At 44.5% G+C, this 13,350-nt stretch overlaps 1 protein-coding gene across 5 annotated transcripts in view; it reads left to right on the forward strand.

The window, feature by feature from the left end:
* Positions 1–13,350, forward strand: part of mid2 (midline 2) — a 142,757-nt gene that overhangs the window by 114,955 nt on the left and 14,452 nt on the right. For all 5 annotated transcript variants that reach the window (XM_076738651.1, XM_076738648.1, XM_076738646.1 and 2 more), the window contains 3 exons: positions 528–655; positions 976–1,119; positions 7,961–8,122. In XM_076738651.1, coding sequence (XP_076594766.1) covers positions 528–655; positions 976–1,119; positions 7,961–8,122 — 434 coding nt within the window. The remainder of the gene's footprint in view (positions 1–527; positions 656–975; positions 1,120–7,960; positions 8,123–13,350) is intronic.

Below are 13,350 nucleotides of genomic sequence, written 5' to 3' on the forward strand. Positions count from 1 at the left end.
CCTTCCGCCCTTCCTCCCGCCACCGGCCGGCAGCTCTGTGCGAAATATGCAGCGAGCGTAGCACCTTTTATGCAGCTTTTTTCCAGCATTTGGCCCGGGCGCTTTATTGATCGACTGGTTTCTCTTGACTGAGGAACAAAAGTCTGATCAGCTCTGCACGGCTCTGTAAGCCACTGATGCCCAAAGCAGAAGAACAAGTTTCCACAGAGCTGGACAGACTCGGTGTTCGCTGTGTGTCTGTGCAGGCTGCAGACACTTCTGTTAGATGCTGTCGATATTTCTCTATTTGTTTGAATTCTGTATTCTGTTGCTCTATATTTCCTTTCTCTCTCTCGTCGTTTTCATGTCGTACAAACTGCCACCGTCCACCACCTCTCCCCCGTTGGCGTCTCACTTCCTTCACTCCTCTCCTCACATTTTTCCACCTCTTCGTCACCTCATCTCGGCCCTCGTCTGCTCCCTCACCTCGCTGCCCTTCTCCTGACATTTCCTTTTTCCTCGCTCCTGTGTCCTGTCCGCTCTAAAAGGGTTGCCATGGCGACAGCCTCCTCCCAGGTACTCATCCCTGACGTCAACCTGAATGAGGCGTTCGACAACTTTGCTCTGGACTTTTCCCGGGAGAAGAAGATTTTGGAGGGGCTGGATTATTTAACGGGTACGTGTGTGTGTCTGCTCTGCAGTGGCTGCCTCGAGTACTTACAGGAGCTACTGGTGTTTTCTCAGCTGTCACTGTGGACATGCTGTACAAGTTTTTCCATACAGTGGCATTATAGTGTATACAAGACAATGTGACCCAGCACTATATCCAGGTTTATAAATCTATACCAGCTGATATAAACATCATACGACCTTTATTTGGAAATGTTTGTCAGTTCTTCTCCGCTACTTTTAGCAACGTGCTTCACTTTCTGCAAACCTCCATTAATAACTTTTATTTTTGACTATGCATCATGTTGTTGTGTCCTCCTCATGTAGCTCCCAACCCGCCATCCATAAGAGACGAGCTGTGCACCGCCTCCCATGACACCATCACTGTCCACTGGACGTCAGAGGATGAGTTCAGCGTCACCTCCTACGAGCTGCAGTACACCATCTACACCGGCCAGACAAATTTCATCAGTGAGTCACACACGCACACACACACACACACACACACACACACTGGAGCCTTACCCTAACCATAACAGTAAGCACTGCTTGCCTAAACCTAAACCTAACCTTGAACTGAACCACTGACCTGAAAATCAGCCGTTTCCCAACTGGGGACAAAATGCCTCATTCGCCAATTAACTGGTCTTAAAGTCTGGAATTTGTCCCTGAAAGTAGTAGGTCTGAAACACACACACACACCCACACACACACACGTATAGCAATACGGAAACTAAGAATGAAAATTAGATTAGAAAGCACTCATTGTAAGAGCTTAGACGGAAGTTCATGTTCACAAAATTGCATTTCAGCAATAGCCAGAGGCGACTCTGGGATTGTTTCAATCAGCGTTTGGCCAAGAGGGATCAAATACTTTATCGACCTGTGCTTGAATATTTTAAAAGTTTAATTCGATTAAAAAAAAAAAGGACGAAATATTGTATTTCTTTTTGAAGTGGATTGTGAAGGACGTAATTCCTCACGTAATAAGGATCACGTTTTCAAAGAGCCAAGGCCAGCTGAGTAACACCAGCAGTGCGTGACCCACACTGCTTTCTTCAAGGCTCCTGCTCATCATTACAGCAAAATACCTGCATGGTGCCTTCAGAGACTAGAGATCAATGGGATCTGTGTGGCATCAATAATGCTTTAATCATCATGAGTGGTTTTATCAAACGTTGTCAAATTTAAGGAGCTTTTAAAGTGAGACTGTGTCGAAGAAGTAACACAGTCTTCCTCTTACAGATGAGAAGTTGAATTCATAAACAAGAAAACACTTTCTTGCTCAGTTCAAGACACTCAGAGGTTTCACTGCTACAGCTTCAATTGACCAGTATCTTATGGTGGCTCATGTTTGCTGATTTAATAAGATGCTGTTGTGTAACTGACATTACTGAGTCAATTCTCTGCCTTAATGACTCTTCCCTACTTGTGCATCAGTTATGCAACACTTTAGCGTCCACCAGTATCCTGTAATTGTGACTCGTGGTTGCATAGCCTCACTTTAAGTCACTTGAAACCAGCGCACACAAATACAGTATATAAAAATGAGCACAATTATGTGAGGGGGCAGTTTTACTACTAGGATTAACCATAAAAACAATTCCATGAAGATATGTACATTATCAGCACCCACCCACACCCACACACACACACACACACACATACAAGGCCCAAAGAAACACACCATGCACACTGACCTCTCTGCAGTTACAAAGAGCAATAAACTGGAGCACCACAATACTTTCAGTGTTGCTCAGTCTTACTTTCATATGTTCAATATTTCATCCAAACTGTGTTGCATAACCCAGATTTTCTGTCCAGCTTCGGTGTGCGTTGTCCTCCGTGCTCGTATTTATAGAGAGACAGAGCTGAGTTATCAAAAACTACTGCTTTAAAAATAGGACATACAGTAGAAATCAAGAGGGGGTCCTTTGAAAAGATTCATTACTTCCTGTCTGTTTTTGTTCAAGCTGGGAGGAAAGTGCTGAAACAAGGGATGAGAATGAGAAAATCACACGCCGCCCTCTTTCAAATTCTGCTTTTTCTCCCTCAATTTTTGCTTTTCATTCAGTGCTTCTCTTGTTACATTTGCACCATAAAGAGCTGAGACCATATTGCAATTTTTTGGAGCGAGTGATTAGAATTTTGGCCAGATTTCAGATCCAGTTTCATCAGTCTGTGCAGCCCTTAACCCCAGAACACGAGGCTCACAGTGTGCCCTGAACGACTTGCTCAAAGCGCTCAAACGCCGAAACAGATTTTTGAATTTCTTTGGTCCCAAAATCGCTGTTTTTCCATCACTTTTTGAAAATGACACCTCATTTTCCTCATACGTTGAATGAGCCATATTTGTTGTTACCACATTTAGATGATACACACACATATGCCATCTGAACAATCCTGCAAAAATGTACATGATTTTAACCCCCGTTTGAGCTATAACATTATCATCCTTTACATTTCACTGACCTCAGTATTCGTTGGTTTTACTCACTTATTCAAAGCTCTAATATTCCTGGACAGGATTTACACGTTTGCCAAACATCTGGCCGCCATTACCTAGTCAGCATTATGGCTGACCGTGTATCACCACATAATAAATAAAGGGAAAGAAAAACCACTGTGGAGGAGGAGAGGAACGGGAGAACAGGTGAATATCAGAGTGGATAATGGTTACACAGGGGAGGTGAAAATTAGCACTCACTGATCTGAGGAGGATATGATTAATGTACATAATCGTGCACATTCAAGCATGTGCGCACACACCTGTGCCTCTCTCCACTTTCCCTCCCCTCTTTGATCCTTTCATCATCTCCTCTCCTCCGTGCAGCCTGACATTTCTCCATCTCGCCGTGCAGCTCGAGTGGCCCAGCCATTTGAAACATCAGGATACATTTCAGCCGCGATAGACTGAGTGACTCAGATATTCAGCCGCGTGCTGCCACAGAGTCCTCCGAGATTCACAGGAGAAACGGAGAAAGAGAGAAACCCATTTAGCCTGCCACGCCACTTGAGTTTTTACCATAGCATTTTCCTCTAACTTTCCAAGTGGCTAAATGCTCCCACTTGAGCGCCATCCTGTCTCTCTCTTTCTTCTCTCGCCTGGCCTCCTCCTCGGCCTTGGCCTTCCCACGAGGAGAGGAACGGGAGGCGGGGAGGGGGGTCCTGTGGGGTCCTGCCTCTGCAGGATCATCCAAGCACAGCAGCAGAAAATAGTCAGCCAGTGAAACTGAATACCTATAAATGTAAGCACTGTCAAAAGGCCAGAAATGGCAGATGTCAGCGCGGTGGATGTGGAGCTGCTACCTGTGGGCCCTCAGCAAGTGTCTAGTGTTGTTGACCCATTTGTTTGCCTGCCAACAGACATCCCCAACTAATCCACTGACACTGCGTCCACTCCTCTGTAAATATTTGTTTTCCTCTCTCCTTGGTAATCACATATAGCCTTTCATCAGTCCGCTTTCACCGTGATGTTCACTCCTGCGATGAAGATCAAGAATGACGGCAGGGATCGAAACGAGGGAGGAATCAAACAGAAAAGCTGCGTGTAATTGCTGATTAATTGATCTGGAAATAAAACAGTATCGGATTTTCATTTGAGCCGTCGGTGTTTGATTCACACTCTCTGGAGGTTGTACTTTTATGTCAGTCAGTAACGCTGATGTAAACACTATGCCTTTATACTGTATATTTTTGTTAATTAAGTGCTACATCTTAATGGTTTCAATAACACAATACTTAGAGAGAATGATGGATGTAAATTGTGCGTCCCTTTTTGCTGATACAGATTCAATGCAATGCTGGAGTTGATCTAAGGTGAACTTTTCAGCACATGCCTCTCCACTTTAATGGTTTTAATGCATATGCATTAAAAAAAAAAAAAAAAACAGTCATTTTAAAGGAATAGTTCAACATTTTGGGAAACATGCTGGAGTTTCCAGGGTTGCCAGGCTGGCTGCTTCCCTCTGTTTCCACTATTTGCTACGATAAGCTAACGTCGCTCAGCGCTAGCTTCATATTCATGTTTGTGTTTGCTGCATGTACACAAACGGGACTGTTCATCTCTCACTCTCATCTAACTAATAGATAGTTTTAGACATTTTGACCGGAATGGATGAAACAAGAGACTCATTCAAAATGTAAGAGCCTCTCCTCGCGGCCCGTGGCTCGCACAGTGATAACTTATTACCTTAGAAAAACCATAAAAGTTCCACACACATCAGTTTTCCTGCATTGCTCAGCTGAAGCTAATTTACCGTATCTGTCCGGACTAATAGAAGTCTATACCCTGCTCCCCCTCCACAGGACTTCAACCACTTTTCTCCGATTTCTATAGCCAATTTGTGCAGTTTCCTGGGAGGCCTGCGTGTTAACCGCACTAGCCAGACCTCTACCTGCCGACGCCAGCTGACAGCTTCATCTGTCTTTCATGTGGATTCATGAGCACTGGCCTGTGGGGGAGTATTAATATTATTATCACGGGTGAAAAGCCGTATCGAAGTGGGCGTCACGACAGCCCAGAGTTTTGATAAAATCCCCCTTTTTTCTGTATCTCGACAGGGCATCTTTCAGAGCGTCAGCAGGATCAGTCTTTGATCAGTGTTTGATGAAATGTTAACGAGCCTTCAGTCATTGCAGGAAACTGGTCTGACAACAATACACTTGCTAAAGTCATGTAGAGGCACCGAGAGATGGATGCAGGTGAGCTCGATGTGTTTTATTGATGCTCAGCTGCTCGTACACACACAAACAGCCTGTCCCTGCAGAAGAAATGAACACTTAGGAACATGCAAACGCACGCGCACGCACACACACACACACACACACACACACACACACACACACACACATTCGCCATTAACTCTATATTGCATCATCAAAGACCTTCCTCCATTTCCAGGATACTTTGTTTTTCCCTTTTCACTCTCACCTGTTCGCTTCTGAGTCTGAGCAAGACGTGCACACACATGCACACGCGCACACACACACACACACACACACACATACACACTTGATGTCTGGATACAAGACACAAGCCAATCTATTTCCTCCCCGTTTCCTTTTCCTCTCCCTTTCTTACGATGGCACATTCAGTTACTGCTCCACACTTTGAAGTCGCAATGCTCTCCAAAGCAGCTTGGCTAGTGTCAGAAAGCCCCTTTACAACGGCAAAAGTAGCGATAGCGTACTGCCGTGTACTGACCTAATTTGATTTAGCGAAAAGGGAGAGGTGCTACGGAGATCAAAAGCTTTAAAAATGGAAAGCAGCGTGAGGTCCTTCTCCCTCGTCTTTCCCCTGTATCTCTTTTTGAAAGCCCACATAACACTGAAGCCTCCCTAATTTCTACAGGATGCGGCTGAAACGACAGGTGGGAGGCATAATTTCCAGCACGACAAGGGACAGCTGCCACAGTCGAACACCGCACTCGCTTTTTGCGAAGAAAACAGCGACAGGATTTCATTGTTGACAGTAGATGCGTATTTGTAAGACCGGGCTGAAACAAAATGCAGATGAATGTGCTGGCTGTCTGCATACAAAATGGATGGTGCCCATGCGAGGTATAAAGAAGAACCCCCTCATTTTTTGGGTCTCTCTCATCTTAACGGCAGATGAAAGCCCTCCACAGTGTTTTCTTTGTCTGAGAAAAGCTTGTGGAAGTCGGCAGATATGTCAAGACGCAGCCTTCACTCTAACTTTAAGAGTCCCCTCCCCTCATTCATTCTTAAAGCCGCCTCACTTTTAAAGGCCTTATTTGCGTCCTGTGAAGTATTTATATTTACAAGCAGACTCCCGGCTATTACTTATGCATGCTGTTGCCATCTTGTTCAATAATTCACGACGCATCCTCACCAGAAGGGACAAGGCAGGCATGCCCCGAGAGCTCTGTGCCGTTCAGGAGTTTTATTTCCCTGCAATCCTGCAGCGGGAGGGAAGGCGAGACAATGAAAACGATTGTTATTCTACCTTCAACTCCACAAACATTAACCTCAGCTCTAGTGCTGCTAAACAAGATGTTTTGTTTGTTTTTGGAGAGGGCTCACTGGAATGTGTTCAGAATTTTGTAGACAGGTGAGAGAAATGTTAAGCCCGGCGGTCATTGGCTCTTGGAGCGTCGTGACCGTTTTACTCACACTGTGACCTGGAGTTAAAGGTTTAAATAGTAGTGCAAGTAACTCAATCATTTCATCTGTTCTTACACCAACTAGCACATTTGCTGTGGTTAGAGGTGCTACTTACTCTGCTTCTAAGAAATATTCATCAGTTTTCTTCACCAGTCCTCAATGACAATGCCAATAAAGTGTGCAAAACGCAGCCAGTGTACTCGAAGTGGCCAATTTCACACCATGTTTGTTTTTTCACACATCAGCCAGAAGCATAAGTGCAGTAGCTGCACACTTCCTGTAGCTAACTGTCAAATTTTGCAATACCTGATTCAAGTAAACCGCTGTCCTTCCGCTGATATCTTAAATTCACACCTCTGACCTCACGCTGAAGCATGTGCGCTTCGGATTTAAAATCAGGGAAACACGCTTCACCCTCTCATTAAAAACATATGTCAGGGCATCCGCTGAGGTAGAAACAGCAGTCATGTTAACGTGTTAATTCATCACCGTTATTTCACGCGAGGCTAAAGGACAAAAGACCCCCCCCCCCCTCCCCTCGTAGTCGAGCTCCTCCTCAACCCTGAGCTGAGATTTCCTTTTTTATCCTCCACAGCCGGCTGCAGCTGAGAGGCTGAAAAGAGTGTGTTTAGAGGCAGGTGACTGCAGAGCTAACCCAGCCATTACTAACCCTCTACCGCAAGCCGCTTCCAATCAAAGCACCCACCAAGTGGGGTCATGTTGGTATTGCCCACGTTTCCATACATTTGAACATAAAAGGCTATCACAGTCTTTCGCCCTCAGGCGCTCACTACACACATTCACCTGCCATATTGTGTAAGCACCTTGTTCTTAATGGGTTATAGATTCAGCTTAGCGAACACACAGTATCGCCTGAGGGCAGCACGCCACGATAACCTGACGGAAAGGTAATGGGATGGATCGGTATGTGCGCATAAATGTTGCATAACACAGAGGACTGTATGATCTCTGGAGTTTCTCCCTGTGTGATGACTCACCCGAGGTTTGGAGAAAAAAATAACATACTGCTCTGGTCAGATTTCAGGGAGAATTGTTTTTGCTCTCTTGAAGAGTCTCAGCAGGACTCTCTGCAGCTCTGCTTACCCTGAAAACATCAACAGAACTTGGTTACTCATGCTATGTGTGTATGTGTGTCTGTGTGTGTGTGCTTCTGTGGATCTGTCAGGTTTGTACAACTCGGCAGACAGTTGGATGATCGTACCAAACATCAAGCAGAACCACTACACGGTGCACGGCTTGCAGAGTGGCACCCGTTACATCTTCTTTGTCAAGGCTATCAACCAGGCAGGAAGCCGCAACAGTGAGCCAGCCCGCCTCAAAACCAACAGTAAGTGAAGGCTCGTGTGACACTTCCGCCTGCTTTTCTATGAATATTTACAAGCCTTGTTAACTTTGTTGTTGATATTTAATACAATTTAAATGTGTTCTTCTTTCTGTATCGTCTGTGCAGCATCAGTTACAGGCTGTCATTGTTCAAAGCGTCTCCTGGGGGGGGGGGGGGGGGGGGGCTCATTTAGATGAGATTTGTGATCATGAAGAAAAATATTTATGCATTGCTTTTAGTTTCCAGCAATGACTGTTTACGTTCCCGTCCAGAAGGCGACAAGGTGTGAATGGTGGGAGGAAGCAGACGCAAGTGGCAGGAGAGCTCGACAGACTCTGTCACAGACACTCAGGAACGTTTCACTGCATGTTCCATCAGAGCTTCTAGTATGTAATAAGTAGGACTTTCAGCTGTGTCCGTTCAGTCGTGCCATGCTTAAAAGAAGGTGTGCTGTTGTCCAGCGTTTGATGTCTTGAGTCAGGAAGCTGCCAGTTCGACATTTGTGTCGTCCACAATGGATACAAACAGTGGTGGAAGACAAGTACTAAATATTTGTACTAAAGCACTGCACTTCAGTACAAATTCAAGGTTCTTGGACTTAACTTGCGTATTTCTGTATTACGCAACGTCATACTCCATTACGACTCAGACGCAAACTTTCTACACCACATGTGTCTGACAGCTTTGGTTGTTTTTCAGATTACACTTTTTCGTAGCCTTCCTGCCCAGTGAAAACCTTGTGTTCTACATTTAGATTTTAAATTTTTCTGATAAACTGAAGGATCAAGTGTTCCTTTATTGCTTGAGGACACAAATTATACTTCTTAAGCTAAATAAACTATCTAAACCCTCTTGGATTAGCTGGGAAACACATTGTCACAAAGCTGAAAGCAGGCTGTTTTTTCAAAGCTCATGAAAAGTTGACTCTGTAGAGATACGTGGTTCTCACAGGACAGGGACGCCGCTGTGGATGAAACTACCCAGCAGTAAATAAAGTGGTTAAAAAGAGCTCAACTTTAAACATCTACAGCAGTAAAATGTAACATACACATTACTGCAGCAGCAACATGAATCCAAAATACATCATAGTGAAACACTGACAGGGACCATTTTACTGCACAGTGAGTACTTACTTACTTACTTTTGATACTCTTGATACTACTTTTCGGGAGGGGGGGCCTGAAAGAAACACGGTGTGTTTCTGACAGAGGGTGAATAGAGGTGCTGCAACAATGAACAGCATGAGAAAAATCATGTTTTTTGAACATGAAAGCATGTAAACATTTTCTAGAAGACACCTAAAATACAAGAATGAGCCTGAGAATGAGCCTAATGTGGGAGCTCTGACCAAAAGGCCTCATTGACTTAAATGAGTTGATATGAAAAAGCGTTCGAGCTCATGATGCGCTCATGACAGAGTTCAATGAACAGTGCACATAAGAGCTTCTTCTTTCTTAAGCTCCCTCTCCTGCACAGCGGCCGACTTGCGCAGCGTTGTACAGAAGCTTCACTTCTGGACTCGCCCGTACCGCTGCAGATGTTACGGGGATTAAACCCGCACCTCTCCAAACACCAGCACCTCTGCTGCTTGGCTTTTAGAAGAATCCAGGCTGTTTGCCTCAGACTGAAGAGACTTAGTTTTTGTGGTATGTTGCACAAGAACAAGTGGAGAATATTAATAGGCAGTTTTACATTCCCCGTTTATCGCTTACTTCTCTTTTCTGTTTGTTTTCGCCTCGCTCTCTATCGGTCTCAGCTAAGTTACTCGGTTTCTTGTTTAGCAGTGAGTTTTTGGCCTCTTTTCTTCTTCGATAGTCACACTCGCCTTGTTCCTGGCGCATATACAGTGCTGCTCTTTAAGTAGCAGTTTAATTGACACTTTCTGTGCCCTGTTTCTGTCTCTTTTTCGGTCTTTCTTTGCCTTTTCTCTGCTGTGGAGTCCTGTCCTGTCCTTGAACTCGGTTTTTCTTTTATATGCCTCTCCTTCCCTGGAACAATACGCAGTCGATACAAACAAAGAAAGCAACTAAATAAAGCAAATGTGAACAAATATGAGTAAATAAACACTGAAGCTGCTTGGTGCATGTCAGGTCACAGTGAACCCAATATGCATATTAACAAAGAAAAGGTACAGACGCAGAGCATAACAAACAGATCCTCGTTCGTGTAAAGGAGGAGGTGTTCTTTAATGTGCCTGAATATTCCTCAGCAGGATCTCAGGCTGAGGCGGAGGAAGGGTTAAATCCTCAGCGATATAGCTAATTTAGGATATGCCTCGAGGGTGCCCAATAAAATTTTAAAATCAGTCTTAAATTGCAGCAGTAGCACAGTGAAGCTAAAATGGAGTTGATACGCCAACTGCTCTTAGCTGCTGTCAGGAGTCTGGCTGTGGCGTTTAGGATTAACTGTAATCTGGATACACTGCTGGGTGAAATAGGTGTGAGGGGAAACTGCAGTCGTCAGGGGATGATCTGTCGCTCGCATAAACATGCAGCCTCTCTCTCACTGCACTGTTGCTCTAAGTGGCCGTCTGAGGAGGAGGCTGGTCCGGGCGGAGGCAACGCTTCCTGATAGCATCTGATGAGCCACCTTAACAGAATCTGATAATAATGCAACTTGTTAGCAGATGTGGGACAATGGGAACGACCAACCTAAACCCACACACACCAGGGTGTCCCTACATGTGACTATTCAGCATATATTTCCTTATAAAAGCCCTGTGGGTGTCCTCATCTAAACAATAATAACCTCAACCTGTCAGCTCCAGCTTCAAGACTAATGACAGAGCACAGACGATCCCACATTTGAACCAGCCAATGTCCAAGCATGTACTCTGTGAATACAAAATATTAAGATGTTGTTTTACGAGTTTTCTGTTCAGATAAGAGAAACAAGACTTCACAGTTGTCCCAGCTGCCTGTTTGTGGCTGGAAAAAGTGTTCTGTGTTGCTTAAAGCATGTACAGCACCAAACATAGTGGAGCATTTAGCAGCTAAAGAGTCAGATATTTGAGTTCAGGAGTTGATAGAGACCAAAGCCAGAGCTAAAAGAGAGGGAACATTGGACTTACATCCGTCAGATGGACACAAACATGACTCCAAATGACTGATAATGTCACTCCATTGCTGCTGGGATGTTCTGACTGTTTGCTACCTATGAACTTCCCCTTTCAAGTGGCTGAAAAAACATCAGTTTTTGCAGGCGGCACAGCTGCTGATGTGCTTAACGTTTAATGAGACAAAATTTGATTAAACCCTCGTACCTGCTGGAGCTCCAGAGCTGATATTAAGCGGGTAAAGGATCGATTTGGTAAAGTTTGTAGCCTTCACTCTCTTGAAGTGATGTTTCCTGCTCTAATATGTGTGTAATAGAGTCCATATTGTTAGTCTCAGCCTATTTTCTCTATGTAATTTTGAGAGGTGACAGCAAGATAGTAGCAACCAGTTGTTGTTAAAAGTGTTGCTACCTGGAGGGAATGTTCCCTCCTTAAATAACCCGAAGCAGAATGTTCCACGCTAAAAGGACACAAAGGCACACTTAGGCGTTTGTCCCCTTTATGTCTTCATATTACCAATTAAAGTATTTTATAGTTAATAGTGTTAAGGGGCCTTTAAAGAGAGCTCTGCCCCCTCTTCTCCACTGTATTTGATACTGCCAAATACATTTGGCGCCATCTGGCCCTTTGAAATTAAACCTTTATCCGTCAAATATCACCGGGCCCTCGCATCTGAATCTCTGCACCCCTCCCAAGTCAAAATCTATTTTCTAGACATAGTCTGCCTGTGGGACATGGAGCATGTAAGTACTTTAACTCTTTTCTTATGGCAGTAGAGTGGATTGCTGCCTCGGTGTGACGTGGGAGCGACATGCAGCCGGAGAGCGTTTTGGAGGTGAAGTGCAGCGTATCCGGAGCCGGCAGTCAGCTCGCTGTCACTGATGCTCATGACTCGTACTGGGCACAATATAAATAACACTCAGTAGCACTTCAATTTATAATGTCCTCCCTCGACACAGATAAGTGGGATGAGTGTGTATAGGTGTCATTTTTTCATCGTCCGTCTCACTTCTGTCTCCCTCTGTCTCTGTCTGTTGCTTTGGCTCAGTTCATTGAGGCTTTATCGGCTTTACTGACATCTAGACTTTGAGGAAATATTCAAAATATTTGCTTTATTAGCAAGACGTGTAAGTACATTTGTGTTTGTAAAGCATACAGAGGAAGGATGTAGTGGATAAAGGAGAAAAGAAAAACTAAAGGTAACTAAGTGGAAAAACAGTGCTTACATTTCCCAACATAATGCCTTTGGTAAAAATCAGTTAGTATTAGTTCATTTTACTCTCAGGTCATGGTTGGTCAGCAGAATCTCAACCTAAATCCACAGCAACCCGCCTGTCCTCTACCTAAGACCACGCATGTTAGTCAGTATAGTATATTAGCACAGTAAGTAACATCCAGTGTTAGTGTACTACAGTTCTTTAAGATAATCCCCCTCCTCTTCCACTCCCACTTTTCTGTCTTTCCTCCTCTTCTCTGGCAGCCGGTGCCATCATGGGGGAGAGCTTGTCCACCCACAGCTAAGTTTGGTTGAGATTCTGAGCTTGTGATTGGCAACCAGTGTTTCTCTTCGCTGTAATGGTGTAGACAAGCCATCAAAATAACAAAAAACAATCCGGATTTTTTTTTAAATCCATGATTGAGGTTTTGCGGTTTTCATCATGGCACCTGCATCATGCGTGTTTGTGCATGTGTCTGTCAGTCTGCTCATACGTCTTTGTCCCTCTTTCTTTCTCTTATCTCCCACTCTCCCCTCCCTCTCAGAGGAATGGGTATTCAGACTGAAGCGCCTCACTCATCTGTTCGTGCGACGCTGAGCAGTGTTGCTGGATTAAAATGGGTCGCAACAAAACTGATCACAAATATCTCACTTTGACAGGCTTATTAGGTTTCTCTCCCGACTCCGCTGCCGTACGAGCAGCAGCAAGCTTTTGAGCTGGGAACCACAAGTTCTTTCCTCGCACTTGAAGTCTCTCTTTCTGTCTGTGGCTAGATTGGAGGGTTTAGCTGTCACATTTTTTAAGATGAGAGGCTCTGGAGGCTTTTAGCCTAAGCTCATCATATTTCAGGCAGAGGCTTGCAAAGCAAGGAACGCAGTGACAAGTCGCACAGATACTGGAAAGTCATGCATCACAACCCTGTCTGTTCAAAGGAGTAACTCCTAAGTACAGCCAAAACG

This window comes from Chaetodon auriga, chromosome 9 (assembly GCF_051107435.1).
Source record: "Chaetodon auriga isolate fChaAug3 chromosome 9, fChaAug3.hap1, whole genome shotgun sequence".
Taxonomy (NCBI): Eukaryota; Metazoa; Chordata; class Actinopteri; order Chaetodontiformes; family Chaetodontidae; genus Chaetodon; species Chaetodon auriga.